The 15,064-nt window shown below is 42.5% G+C and overlaps 1 protein-coding gene across 9 annotated transcripts in view; it reads left to right on the top strand.

Annotated features, from left to right (window-relative positions):
* FHOD3 (formin homology 2 domain containing 3) overlaps nucleotides 1–15,064 on the top strand; it is a 584,424-nt gene that overhangs the window by 65,446 nt on the left and 503,914 nt on the right. For all 9 annotated transcript variants that reach the window (XM_053571099.1, XM_053571100.1, XM_053571102.1 and 6 more), the window contains exon 3: nucleotides 6,603–6,667. In XM_053571099.1, the coding sequence (XP_053427074.1) occupies nucleotides 6,603–6,667 (65 nt within the window). The remainder of the gene's footprint in view (nucleotides 1–6,602; nucleotides 6,668–15,064) is intronic.

Genomic DNA, 15,064 nt, shown 5'->3' on the forward strand with positions numbered 1-15,064 from the left:
TGCCCTCTGCTCAGGTGCACAGGCTACACACTTGGGCTGCAGCACGTGTCCTGCAGGATGCTTCAGACACGGCCCTGTGCATCTGACTCCTCAGGCCTTCTCGTTAAAGGATTTGACTGAGTCTTCAGAGACCAGTGCACCCAGTGTTGCATGCACAGGAATGACAAACTTTAGTGTAGTTCCTTGAAAAAATTAGAATGGTAAGTCACTTGAATTTTAATTGAAGAACAGGAAAGAGCATTGCATGACAAGTAGACTGGTTGTAGATTCTCAAATAGGCAGAAGAGGAGGAAAGAGAAAGGGGAAAAGTTGAGAGAGGTAAGAGGAATGAAAAAAGGCTGCGAAGATGGAGTGAGAAGATACATAGACATTAGATAGAAATAGAGAGAAGTGGCTAAGAGAAAGAACAGTGATATCACTGACCAAAATGTTGTTTAAAATATCCAGAGCTACCCCATGTCAGGAGTGCCCACAGCATGGTATTGATTAATTGATTGAAACCTCACACCCTCAGGAGAGAAGGTAGATGTTATCTGATTTTACAGACAGGGAAACCGAGGCTTAGGTTAAGTAACTTACCTAAGATCACACAGCTGTGGCATTAGTCTGTTTCTCACCTGTATACTCTCCCAGGGGAGAACAGAACGTGTCTAGAGATGAATGTAGTGGCAACTGGCTCTCTCTTGCTTGGACTGTTAGCTTTTGACCAAATTAATCTTAGTTAGCACAATCCTTTTACTAGCTGATGATAGGTTCAGTCCTCCATCCCCTTTTCCCTGAGATGGAAGTCTGGTCGAGCCTCACAACTCCAGGAGCTTACTAAGGGCTTTTCATTCCTGGGGCAACTGCTGAGGGGCCCTGGTCTGCTCCTGCCAGATGGTCAAATACATGTTTCTGTCCTTGACCAAAACCATAATTTAGTTCTTCTAATTTGAGTGGAGGAATATTTGGGGGCATCAGTTCCAGTGTTGGTTGTTAGAAAGAGCCATTTTGGCTATACTGTACTCAGTAAATTGTGAGCATTTGTTCTTAGTCACAAAAGTCTCTGTGTTGTAAAAATATTCCTTTAGAAACAGAACTAAAACACAAGTTTCTGTGAGCCTTGCTTGGTTAAACCAGACTTTATTTTCCCAAGGACATAGATAGTATCTAAGAGAAACTTGTGTATTTTGAGAAACCAGGAAGTTTTGGAAAGTTCCTTTAGTAGTGGCACCATCAAGTCCCTGGACTGATGCACGTGCGTGCCTCCCTTGACTGGAGTCTTGTTGAATTGCCCATCTATTTTAGACAGTTCCCTCAGTGCTTGGGTTAGCATTGGCCTTGAGTGTGTGCAGCTGATTGGTTGTAGTCGCCTGTTCTGAAGAGTGTCTGTTCAGAAGCTGGTGATGTTTCCCTGGCAGTGGCTCTGCTGATAGGAAAGGAATCTGAGTCTCCCTGGGAACTTTCAGGACAAGTATTCACCTTCTGGGTTACCAGATTCTGGTACTTGGCACATTCCTATTTCCTTCAGTGCAAAACAAAAACAAACAAACAAAAAACCCCCCTAAAAACCAACCAACCAACCAAACAAAAACCTCAGAAGGAGTGGCGTCTGGGAAAATGATCCAGAATGCCTGTACTAGGGAGAAAGGGACCACTAAGGTTAACGGTGAATTCATATTGACAGCCTCTCACTGATTTTTATCTTTGGAATGTGGAAGCTCCATGAAGCTGGATACCAAAGTTTACAGGCCTCTCCAAAGAGATAGAACCCATAGGGTTGCTATTTATCTATCGATAAATATATTCCATCTATCTAGAGAGATTTATTTATTTTTTTTAGAGACAGAGTTTCACTTTGTCACCCTCGGTAGACTGTGGTGACATCACTGCTCACAGCAACCTCAAGCTCTTGGGCTAAGCTGATTCTCTTGCCTCAGCCTCCCGAGTAGCCGGGACTACAGGCTCCCGCCACAATACCCGGCTATTTTTTTGTTGCAGTTTGGCCCCGGCAAGTTCGAACCAGGTACTCTCAGTATATGGGGCCGGCACCCTACTCAGTGAGCCACAGGCGCCGCCCTAGAGAGATTTATTTTTAAGTATTGGCTTGTGTAATTGTGTGAACTGGCAGGTCTGAAATCTACAGGGTGGGCCAGCAGATGGGAACAGCAGGTGGGATTTCCGTGTTGCTGGCTTAGAGCAGCAAGTACTTTGTGCATTGTGTAGAGTTCATGCTGTAGCAGGCAGCAGGGAATGTGTAGGGCATGAAGGACGGAGCACACCTGGGAGGCAGCTGCAGGGGGGTGCTGGGGGCTCTGGTCGGACTACCTGAGTTGAGGCTGAGCTCCGTCACTTCCTTGCTGTGTGACCTCCCCTACATTGCTTAACTCTCTGGGCCTGAATTTCCTGATCTGTAAAATGGCAATAATGTTATCTACCTCACAGGAATTTTGTGAAAACTGAATCTATTTAGAGTACTCAGAAGGTCATCTGGCACATGATAAACATTCCATAAAATTTAATGTTTTCTGAACCCAAACTGACACAGTATCCCATTGTGGGAGGAAATATACCCATGATTATTTAATTTTGCTTTATAGGTTTTAGCCATGAAAAAGGAAAAGGGTGTACTTACTGGAAAGTCAAGGATAAAATACCATATTTTGCCATGTATTATATGCACCTTTTTGCCCAAATTTTTGAGGGAAACATAAGGGTGAGCATTATACATGCTGGTATTAATCCTGTATTTATCCAGGGTGTCCCAAAAGTCACCATAATAGGAAAAATGTGAAATTATAGCTAAATGTACCTTTATTTACAAAATTTTCAAAATATTCTCTGTTTTGGCTACATCTTTGTAAAATTTGTAATGAATATTTTGTAAATAAAGGTACATTTAGCTACAATTTACCGTTTTCCCTATATATAGTGACCTTAGGGGCGACTTTTGGGCTATGTTGTAGTATGCCTACAGAAGATACAACTATAGTCCCATCTCCAAAAAATACAGTACTCATTAAATAAAAAAGTACAGCCATCCATCTGAGAAAAACTGGACAGGACAATGAGAGAATGGAAGTGAGAAAGAGTGACTAAAGGGACTCTGGGTTATTTTTATTGGGTCCATGTGGAAACTGACACAACCCATCTGTCCGTCCACCTTGGAGTTTCAGGCTCGCATACTGTGGCTCTCTATCTGACTTTCATGTTGTCTTTTAAATAGATTCACTGGGAAACAGGCTCGAAAATGTCTTACCAAGACCTCAAACGTACTTGCCATTTCTTGCTCGTTCAGTTATTTCTTGTTCCATAATGCTAAAAAATAAATGCTAAAATTTCTTTGTCATACAAAAAATAAGTACCTAAATGGAAACAAAAATTTGAATTAAAAAATGAATAAAGGATTTTCTTCCTGAAAGTTTAGGCCAAAACATGGGTGTAAATTATACACAGGTGTGCATTATACAGGGCAAAATATGGTAGTAATTTTTAAACGTAAGATACTGTTTTTCTAAAGAAATCCAAAAGAATCAGCAAAAAGACTTCGAGAATCAGTAATAGCAGCGAGATGCCTATATGTAAAAGAAAGACATAAACATCAAATTTTCTTCAATATGTCAGCATTAGCCAGTTATTAGAAAAAAACGTGGTGGAGGGAAACTATCCAATCTAAAGGGATGTTATGATGAATGTCCTTCTGTTTGTTATAGTTTATGTGCACACACAGGGTGGCCATAAAGTTCATGTGCAATTGAAAATAGATAACTATTTTCTATTTTATGTATGTGTGTATATATACATTATACATATGTGAAAACACCACAGGAATAAATAAGGCTTTTCCTAAGAACCCAGAAAGAATCACACATGTATGTATATGTATATGTGGTATACTAATAATATATATAAACATGGTATTGGAATTTTTGCAGTTCTTGAATTTTTAGGGTAAATCTTATTTGGTCCTATGGCATTATTTTCACATATAATTTGGTTTATTAAGATTTTTGTAGATTTTTGCATCTTAGGTTTTATGTGTATCTTTTTGGTTAGGTTTTAGTATTAAGGTTGTATGAGTTACCTAAACAAGTAGGGACTCTTTATCCTTTGTGAGACCTGGAGGAGGTTATATGATCATGGTGGTGTAGATGACCATGGAGTAAGATACTACGCTTTCAGTCCTGGGTCTGTTTCCACTAACCGTGTATGCAGGTCACATCATGCCTCCAAGCTTTCCTCCTTTCCTCATCTGCAAAATGGGTATAACTGTAGTACCTACACTAGAGGTGGGTGAAAGTGGTGGTGGGGAGGGAGGAATGGCACCTTCTGTGGACTGGTGCAACCTTGCCGCACTCTCCACCCCCTTGCCTCTGCCATGGTGGCCCCCCTTCCCTGAACCCCTGCGATCTGGGGCCTGGTTACCTGACTCTTCTCTCCCCTTAGTCTGCTTCGTGTTCCTTGGTTCCCAATTCCACACAGGTTTCTTCAATTGTAGGGCTTTGTGTATAGGAACAGATAAGGGAGGAGGTAGAATATTAAAACAGAAATTATAAATGATAAAACTACTGAAAAGGAGGCCTTTTTAATCTTATGCTTTCTTGAATTCCATTAGGGTTTAGCTTAACCAATGCAATTGCCTGGTTTTTTTTAGCACAGAAGCCCAGAAAAGGTGACTGCTCCAGGCTTGCTTGGCCTTCCTTGGGAAGACCATCCTTGTTTTTTCCATTCAGGGGCCTGGAATTCCTGAGTGACTGCCCTATATACTCATTGCAGGACCAGACAATTCTGGTGGGAAAACAAGCCTTACTTAAATGGCAGCTTTGCAGTTGTTTGAAGAAAAAAGTAGGGGTTGTCAATGAATACTGCCCGAAATTCTCCACAACTTAGGTATTCTGAAATATCTTCCCTGGCCATCCCATGCTTTATCTCCCACTGGGCACCTTGAGCACATGCTTTGCCTGCCCTTTGACATTTACCATTGACTTATAACTGCTACTGATATGAATTACAGAGAATCCTTGAAGTTGGAGGACTATGATTTACTATTTCTAATAACTGGAGTCTGGCCACCATCAGAGTTTCACTGGTTTTCTGCTCCTAGTGGTTGCCCCCTTGCCCCATAGAACACCTTTCTTGGCAGGTCAAACAAAAGGCTGTCTATAACTCAATTCAATGGACTTACCTGGAACCTTGTTATGACCACAAGAGTTGATGGGCTGTTAATGTCAGGACTTGTGAGAATGAAAGATTTTCTGTGAAGAATAAAGTTTTGCAGAAATCTTTGTTTATAAGGGATCTCAAGCTTGTCGTCTGTAGGCACTGTATGTTTGTTGTAAGCTTCTTGACAGCAGGTGCCTTGCACGTAGAAAACTTAAAACCAACCAATGGACAAACAAGGTAAATTTGAGGGCTCACTGTAGTTTGAAGGGATGCTGAATGCAGATTCTTTGTCTGCAGGCAGCTGCCTGGCTGGAGGCTACTGCATAATTTTCCAAGTCTGTGAAACTGGTTTTCCTTTTTTTCTTTAAAAGAATCAAAAAAAACTGTTGTTTAAACCACGCTTCCCCTTCTCATCTGGGCTCAAGAATAAAAAAATATAATTGATGCAGTTGTTAACTGTGAATTTATAATCTCCATATTAATGGTGTGCCAGGGTGAGAGTATGTGTTCCCTTCTCTCCAGCACATCCACAAAACCAGGAGGCAGGAAAGCACCACCAAGTTCTGTTATTAATTCCGCCACAGTGGGAAGAGGTGAGGATGGGAAGAACATCCAGCCACTGAGAGGCCCACCACACTACCTACTGCCCTGTTGTCGGCTGGCTCTGCTTTTCTCCAAACCTCAAAGCCTTTGTTTCTCCCCCAGGTAGCCGGGACTCACGTTTTCTCTCATTTACCTTCTTTCACCCACTCCTTTGTGTTTTACTTCTCTGCACGAAGCAAGATGGGCTGTAGGGAGTAGACTGGGGAGGTCCATCCTTTTTCTTCCTCATGAGAAATGAAGTGAGAAAGCAGCAGAGGTGAGATGGGGTGTGGTGTGCATTGGCATTCTTGATAAACAGTCTGTGATTCTTGATAAACAGTAGTCTGTGAGCCTCCTGTTATAGATTGTCATCTTCCTGTAGGATTACAAGAGAAAAGTCATAGAAGTCTTGAATTGATACATAGCAAAGTGGCTCTGAATACCCAGCAATCCCTTCGGGTTGTGGTGTTCCCTTTTCCTATCTCAAAAGAAAAAAAAAAGATAAAAATAGCCTGGGAATGATCAAGCAGATTTATGTTGCTACATTCCAGGGATTTCACTTCATGGGCACAGATTTTAAACTTTTCCCAACATGGTCAAGTATGACTACACACACACTCTGTGGACAGAATGAGTTGATGGGGCTTGGCGGTAAAATGCAGGTGCCAATCCAGCAAAGTCAAACTTTATTTTATTTTCATTAAAGACCTGTGATGTCAACATTATTGCCGGATAGATTCTTGTTCGGTTAAGGTCCTTGCTTACCTGAGGCCTCTCTCAGCTGGGTGTGTCAGAACCCTTCTGTTGGTAGACAGCATGGGAGGTGTCCACTGTCCTGACTCCTCTGATAGCCATGTTTTGTCTCTTGTCTCTGTTAGGCGGGGCAAGAAGCACAGCATCATCCTAAGGACGCAGCTGTCAGTGAGGGTCCATGCCTGCATCGGTGAGTGACATCTGCCCTAAGAGATTAAACGCGTAATATGAAACGGCACTTGTGGGGACACAGTATTCACTGTTACTCTGTTTGCTTGGTCTAGCCCTTCTCATGGGCTCTTAGAGTACTTTTTGGAGCCCTGTTTCATTCTGACTTCCTCTGCTCTTTGCTTGGTGGCTGGGGCCTGAGATAAGACAGATTCTTGGTGAGGCTGTTCTTAATGGTGCTGAGAGAGATGAAGTCTTATCACGAGCCACCAGTGCAAACCTCCAGCCTGCTGAAGTGACCCTTCATGTGTCTGCTGGTGACTTTGATGCTTGCTTGTGGGGAAGTTATGTCTGAGGCTCCAGGTTGCCATTAGGTGTTTAGAAGGGAAATCTTGGGTAAGTGCAGGATGGGAGCACACGTGGATACAGAGCAAAATGGTGTTAAGCAAGCAGATACATTTGTGATGCAGACAGCTTGCTACGGTCACCCAGGGAGGCTGGTGGGGCTGTTGTTGCAGCCATTTGTTTTCCTAGACCCATTGGTCTCTCCACCTAGAGACATGGATTAGTGGCAGTAACAGCAACAGTTCATGCTAAGTAGACAACCTCCATGTGAATGCTCTCTGAAACTATGGCCTGGTTTCTTCTAGTCTTGAGGTAAGAATATCATATTATAAAAAGAATAATAAAAATTAGAATTCACTTTATACATAGAAGCTTTTCACATCTGAATGAGTTTGCTTTTATTTAATAGATGTCAGGGTCTTCATTAGGGACTCTAGGAGAACATAAACCATCCTGTTGAGTCCCAGTCTGCACCTGGAGTGTAGTGTTTGTGGGTAGAGTGGGAGGGATTGTTTCTGGCTGCTCCTTCTCTCTGCTCCTCTGTTGGAGACCCTGGGAAGGGGAGGGGAGCTGGACATGAAGGGGAATCCATGTAATTTTACTTCATTTGCTATGACACATGGTGAGGTCTGAGTAACAACTTTTGTTTTCCTCTGAAGCCAGAACATGAGAATGATTGTGCAGGTGACTCATAAACCCCAGGGTCTGAAAGATTGGGGTGTCAGGAAGGTTTGTAAACTTGTTGGATTAGAAGTAAGATCTGTAGGACCTTCAGCCAGCATTGACCATTCACTTGACCACATGTAGCACTGAGTGATTGTACAACTTATGTAGGTACTTGATTTTATTTCAACAGTTTCTTTATTATCTGCTTCATATTTTTTCCAGTTATTTCAAATATGTAGATTCTATCTACCTAAAGAAAAAGACTATGGCCATGACTTGGGATTAAACTTCCTCCATCTTCATCTCGAATCTAGAAGAAATCCAGGCATATAACATGCTGTTGAATACTGTGGGAGTTAAACACTGACATATAGCTGATAACCATAAGAGACTTGGACCACAAGTATGAATTTGTATTTCCTAGGAATAGTAAGGCAGAAAGCAGACTTACGTTAAAATGGTTAATCAAAATTCAAATAAGCTAACTCCTTTTAAGAAAATTTATTCTTTGAAAGACTCAATTCAGGTTGGGGAGAGGAGGAGGAAAAAGGGGGATTGGTGTGCTCCCATATGATGGGCATAATGTAAGGGTATCTGACACACCTCCTGGGTGTGAGACACAGCTACAACAGGGACTTTACCTAGCAATGCAAACATTGTAACTTAATTTTATATGTTAACAAAAACAGGAATGAAGGAGAGAGAATGTAGGGTGAAGAAAATTTTATATGCTTTATGTTTATACCTGCATGTTAATCTGAAATTAAAAAAATTTTCTCTTTTGCAGTATGTGCTGCAAGTACATGTTTTAAGTATAGGAGTTTTTCTACAACTGGTTGCACTAGCTGCTGCATGCTGTAGTCTCAGGTAACAGGTGCTGAGGGCACTTGACTTCGTGCTGTCCTGCTTCAGGGCTGACCTGGGCGCTCACAAGGGCAGTGTGTTGGCTCTCGCACTTCTTAATGCCAATCACACTAGTTATTGGAATTAGATAATTTAATGCAATGGAACCTAAATATTTTAGAAACTAATTAAATGCGAGTTTGAAAATTAATTGAATGTTTCGGAAAAGACTCAAAATTTGTCACCACAAAAGCATTTCTGTTGATGTAAGTGGGTCATGGCAACTGTGAAAGGTGTGGGGGGAGTATTGTAAAAATCTGGGCGGCTCCTACTCTTCACAGTTGTCTTCAGTTCTTGCTTGATTTCCAAGAAGCTGACAGTGGAAATCAGATTTTGTTACTGGTGCGGTTAGTGAAAGAAGATCCCAGTGGAACCCCAGCGCGTAGGCCCTTATGTAGAGAGCCACGTGACGTGTCACAGGTATGTCATGTTAACCAGCATAGGTGTCAGTTACGGTGAAGTTTTAAGGTGTGTGTATATGTTGTTTTTAAAGGATATTACACTTAATTCAGGTTTTTACTATTAATTGCCTCAGGCCTGAGTATGTTGGATGAGAAGGTTTGGCTGTATAAATTACTATCAGTACCCAAGATAGCAAAGTTTCTCTGTGTATTGAAAGCCCTCTTGCTCATTCCATTTCCTACTGCTGATTTTCAGATTATTTCCCCTCTTTATAAGAAATAGTTGAGTTATTACAGGTGTCCAACACAATGGCTGATGTCTTAGCCTAGCAACACATGCAACTTTCCTGAAGACCATGACTGGTCTTCTCACCTATGACTGGGCTGGAAGGCTCCAGGATCAGCTTTGGTCTAATGCATCAAAGTGCTGTCAAGTAAGTTTCTCCAAAATAGTGTTTTCTTCACCATACATTCTCTCTCCTTCATTCCTGTTTTTGTTAAGCATAGGAATGTTTAGAATCTAGGACTATGTGTTGATGAATTGGAGGTGACATGCCTTTGGAATGTCCAGTGTTAACTTTGGAACCCTGCACTGTTGGGATGAGAAGAGGGCAGGGCCCCATGGTTAGCAACCCAGCAAACCTCACAGAAAATGCGAGCCACAGGGACTCTGCTTTGATGGTCACAGCTAGCAGCCGAGACAGGTCTTTCTGATAGTGCAGTGGTCTGAAACATTTGGCAGGAGGTTGGAATGAGATTTTGGTATAGAAAGGCCTCACACTTTTCTACCTCTGTGCTTCTCTTTGCTGTAATTTTTCTTTTTAGATTCTTAATGTGATGACTTGATGTGCCATATTGCAGCAGTGTGTGACTTGCCTTCCTAATCTAGCTTCGATCCCTCAAAGAAATTATCAGTAGTCATATAGTGGGCATCAGTGCACAGGTATGGGGAGAAAATCTATGATAGGCATGAGAAGGCTGCATTTTAAGAGATTAGCTAGAGAAAATAATGTTTTTGGTCCCTGCAAAGTGATCCTGTTTCCAGAAATCAGAAAAATGTTGAGAGGACCACCTGGCTCTGATGACTAAATCTCATCATGAAGAGAAAAGGAATTGAAGAATTGTGGAGTAAGGGATGGAATCTAAGATTAAAAAAAAATAAGGTTTGCAGTCTTTAGGATGATAAAGCTAGTATAAGTATTTGCTACTGACTGACTGAAGGCATTTTATTTGGCTTAAAACCTCCACATGTCAGTTTTCAGAAGCAGATCCTGTCTCCCCATTAAGAAAATCAACCCTGGTGACTGAGTCTGTGGGACACAGAAGACCAGTGCTTTCACATGTCCAGCAATGAGTTAAATGCAAGGGTAAAATTTGGCTAAAGATTCCAAAGTGTCATTTATACTGGAGCTGTGAAAGACCACCCTGGCACAAAGGGTTTATCTTCATAGGCTTTTTTCCCTAACCCTGAGATGACACAGCCTCCTCTGAGGGTAGAGACGAGGCAGGCAGAGGCTTGTAGGGTGGCTGATCTCGGCATGAGATGTATCTTGTCGCCTAGACAGTAATGTCACAGAGACAACTTTTAAAGACTAAGTGATGAGAGGGCGGCTTCTCATTTCGCCTGAGTAGCAGAGTAGTCAATTTCCAGCAGCAGAAACATCGACAGAAGGATGTGTCAATATATAATTTGCAAAGCATTTTTTCCCACAAGCTTAGTGATACAGCCATGTGCTTTGTACTATGCTGTTGTAGCAAAGAGGTGAATTCCAGTGGAATGTTTCTTCAAGAAGAGCCTTCTAGTGCAAGAGTTACTGAGGGGGTTTGTCTTGTCCTGGCTGATTTAGGGAGGTGGCCCCTTGGGTCTCTGTGCAGTCTTAGCACTGGCTTGCACTGGTGGTGATGGAGGTGGAGTGTGTGTGTGCGTGCATGTGTGCCCTGTGGGTGACAGCTCAGGTGCTCGGGGGAGGTGCAGGTTTTGTCTAATGTGTCTGAACCCCCTGCTGCTACAGTGTAGAAGGCCCTGGGCATCTGTATTCAGAGTGTGAGAGGGGAATGGAGCTGTAATCCAGGACCCCAGCCCCTCCCCTCTGCCTTGCTCCTAGTCCACATCTCAGGTTCTGCCTGCCTTCTTCAAGCATGGTTCCTCTGTCCTCTCCCACTTCGAGCTTTCTGACCAGGCTGGGTACAACTGTCCCCTCCCTCTGGGTGTCTTTCCCTGTACCGTCACCTTGTGCTGGTTTCTGGTGTCCAGGCCCTCCACAGGGGGGCCACAGGGGGCTCCCCTTCAGCTTCCTTTCTGATATTGCACTTGCCCTTCAGGTGGGTTGCAGAGGAACCCTGAATTTTGGAGCATGAGCTGGATTCCAGTGGGCTCCTTCCTGCCTCCTCGCTCGGTGCCAGTTTGGAATTTCTATAAATACTAGAGGTTTCTTTTGTGAAACAACAAGTTGCCTTTTTGAAACTCTTGGGCCTGACAGCACCTGGGTGATGTTTCTTTGTCAGCTGATGAAGATGCGGTGCCACTGCATTGTGGGTACTGAGACATGTGAGGCCTGCACGGTGACAGGTCTGAGCTTGGGCATCCGATTCCTCTGGATGCTGACTGTAGGCTTCTCACAGGGGCAGCTGTCTCCCTCCCCCCATGTGAATGGAAAACAGTTAAGCCTTCTGTTCTTTCCTTTCTTTGCCCCCCTTCTCTGCCTTCTCTGACTCCTCTGACTCCAGGACTTGGCTCAAGCTTCTGGCTGGTCCTGCCTGCTTTTGGCTGTGCCCCTGTCATGACTCCGCCCAGGTGGCAGCTTTGGGCTCTCTGTGTGTGGTCTCCCACCTTGCCCTGTCCTGGAACATTGTGGAGGCCAAGCCCAGTGTTCTGGCTGTGCCTGTCCCTTATGGGGTCAGGTGCATTGGGTTGTACTTCCTATTTTCTGTCCTTTGATGTTAGAAACCCTGGAAACCCTCTTTGATTCCTCCAAAGACAGTCATCTTCCTGTGAAGCCCCCTGAGTGGCCAAGTGCAGCCTCAGTATGAGATGGGTTTGAAATCCTGCGTCTCTCCTTACAGCAGGAGACTTCAGTGCTTTGCCTTTTTAAAAAATCTCCTTCCTTTTATGCCCACCTCATCAAGTCTGTGACCTGTTTTTGCCCATGGTCCTGTTTTCTAGGTAAAAACAAGTTCAGTGGGTTAATCAGATAGGCATCTCTCATCATCTGTTTCCTATTAATCTGTCACAGCTCCCAGGTGGCAGACTCCACAGAGTGTTCATGTGTCTCAAAAGCCCTTGGTCTGGGCAGGGGGAGGAGAATTCTGTGGCAGGTCGGCCCGTCAACCTCTCTCCACGTTGTGTGGGCTGCTGCCTTATCAGACTGTCATTGACAGATGTGTCCATCCCCCCACCCTCCAAAGAGATAGGAGGGGAGAAAGGACATGAGGTTTTTTTTTCTTTTTTTTTTATTGTTTTTTTTTTTATTGATTCATTGAGGGTATAATAAGCCAGGTTACACTGATTGCAATTGTTAGGTAAAGTCCCTCTTGCAATCATGTCTTGCCCCTATAAAGTGTGACACACACCAAGGCCCCAGCCCCCTCCCTCCGTCCCTCTTTCTGCTTCCCCCCCCATAACCTTAATTGTCATTAATTGTCCTCATATCAAAATTGAGTACATAGGATTCATGCTTCTCCATTCTTGTGATGCTTTACTAAGAATTATGTCTTCCACTTCCATCCAGGTTAATATGAAGGATGTAAAGTCTCCACTTTTTTTAATGGCTGAATAGTATTCCATGGTATACATATACCACAGCTTATTAATCCATTCCTGGGTTGGTGGGCATTTAGGCTGTTTCCACATTTTGGCGATTGTAAATTGAGCTGCAATAAACAGTCTAGTACAAGTGTCCTTATGATAAAAGGATTTTTTTTCCTTCTGGGTAGATGCCCAGTAATGGGATTGCAGGATCAAATGGGAGGTCTAGCTTGAGTGCTTTGAGGTTTCTCCATACTTCCTTCCAAAAAGGTTGTACTAGTTTGCAGTCCCACCAGCAGTGTAAAAGTGTTCCCTTCTCTCCACATCCACGCCAGCATCTGCAGTTTTGAGATTTTGTGATGTGGGCCATTCTCACTGGGGTTAGATGATATCTCAGGGTTGTTTGTTTGCATTTCTCTAATATATAGAGATTATGAACATTTTTTCATGTGTTTGTTAGCCATTCGTCTGTCATCTTTAGAGAAAGTTCTATTCATGTCTCTTGCCCATTGATATATGGGATTGTTGGCTTTTTTCATGTGGATTAATTTGAGTTCTCTATAGATCCTAGTTATCAAGCTTTTGTCTGATTGAAAATATGCAAATATCCTTTCCCATTGTGTAGGTTGTCTCTTTGCTTTGGTAGGACACGAGGTTTTAAAACACCATGCCAGATTTGTTGACCTACGTGAGAGTCTAGTCTTTAAATACTGGTGACTATTCATTTCTGTCATATCTTTCTACAAATGCTATGTAGTTTCATGATATATAGGTCAGGACTGAGTCCTCACTAGAAGTGGAAAGAACAACTAAAGAATGAATTTAAAAAGTGGCCGTACCATCTACAGCAGTGGTTCTCAACCTTCCTAATGCTGCGACCCTTTAATACAGTTCCTCATGTTGTGGTGACTCCCAACCATAAAATTATTTTTGCTACTACTTCATAACTGTAATTTTGCTACTGTTATGAATTGTAATGTAAATATCTGATATGCAGGAAGTATTTTCATTGTTACAAAGGGGTTGTGACCCACAGGTTGAGAACTGCGCCTTAGAAGGTGGTTTTGATGAGCAAATTAAAAATTCCATGTGAGAGTGCTATGTGAAGCACACTATGTGTGTCTGACAGATACACACATGCAGATAAACATAACCGCAGGGGATGAGAACATTCTACATATGGCTGGCAAACTCAAGGCAGCTATAGAAATTAAAGAGGCACCAAGAAAAGAATGGATGTGAACAAATATAAATTGAATCATGGAAAAGTAAAGCATAGATCTCAGGGGCTCTTAAGACTGCTTCATTTCATATCTGTACTCTATCCCCCCTTCCATTTTACTTTATTTGAATTATTTATTACTGCTTTAGAGCTTTGTTACCTTTCACCTTTAAACATCTCAAGGTGTTGGATAATGGGATTTGGACATTGCTTTAGAACCACTGTCAGTGCGTTTGCGTTGCACTCTCCTAATGTTTACATCCTGCTCAATTACTTAATAAGGAACAGGAAATTCTGGCTAAGAAAAATTTATAATAGGGAATGTATTCACACTGATAGGGATACCTAAAGCAGGTATTATGAGTTTAAATCATGTGCTAGCAATTAGACTCCAAAGGTGCTCCCCAGAAAAAACATAAGTTGTATCCAGAAAATGATCCCTGGCAAGGAAACTGTTGTGCTTTTGAATGATTCTAACCAGAGCTTCTGTACAAATGTTCTCCAGATCTCACAGATCTGGCTGCTTTTCGGTGTGATGCGAGTTCTAGTGACTCCCTGTGGCTGCCCCCATGAAGAGATAACTATTAAGTTGTCAAGAATTATCTTGACACTAAACAATCAAAGTCTATAATGGGGAACAAAATTATTTGTTTTATTACTAAAAATATCCAGAGGGTGTGGGAGTTGAAAAAGAGTATGGATGGCTCAAAATGTCTGGCAAATGGTGGGTAAGGTTTAGGTATACATCCATGTAGTTTTCACATCTTACTATTTCTATTGTTAGAAATACCTAATAGGGGCCAGATGCAATGGCTCACAACTGTAGTCTCAGAACTTTGGGAGGTTGAGGCAGGAGAATCACTTGAGATCAGGAGTTCAAGAGCAAGCTGGCCAACATAGAGCCTATCTCTACAAAAAATTAAAAAAAAAATAGCTGGACATGGTGGTGTATACTTATAGTCCCAGCTTCTGTGGAGGCTGAGGTGGGATGATAATTTGATCCCATGAGTTCTAGGTTACAGTGAGCTATGTTTGTGCCACTGCACTCCAATCTGGGTGACATAGTGAGCTCTGTCTAAAAAGAAAAAAGTCTAGTGTGGGGGGGGAATATGTAGAAAGCATTAATAATTTAGGAAA

Source organism: Nycticebus coucang, chromosome 19, assembly GCF_027406575.1.
Source record: "Nycticebus coucang isolate mNycCou1 chromosome 19, mNycCou1.pri, whole genome shotgun sequence".
NCBI lineage: Eukaryota > Metazoa > Chordata > Mammalia > Primates > Lorisidae > Nycticebus > Nycticebus coucang.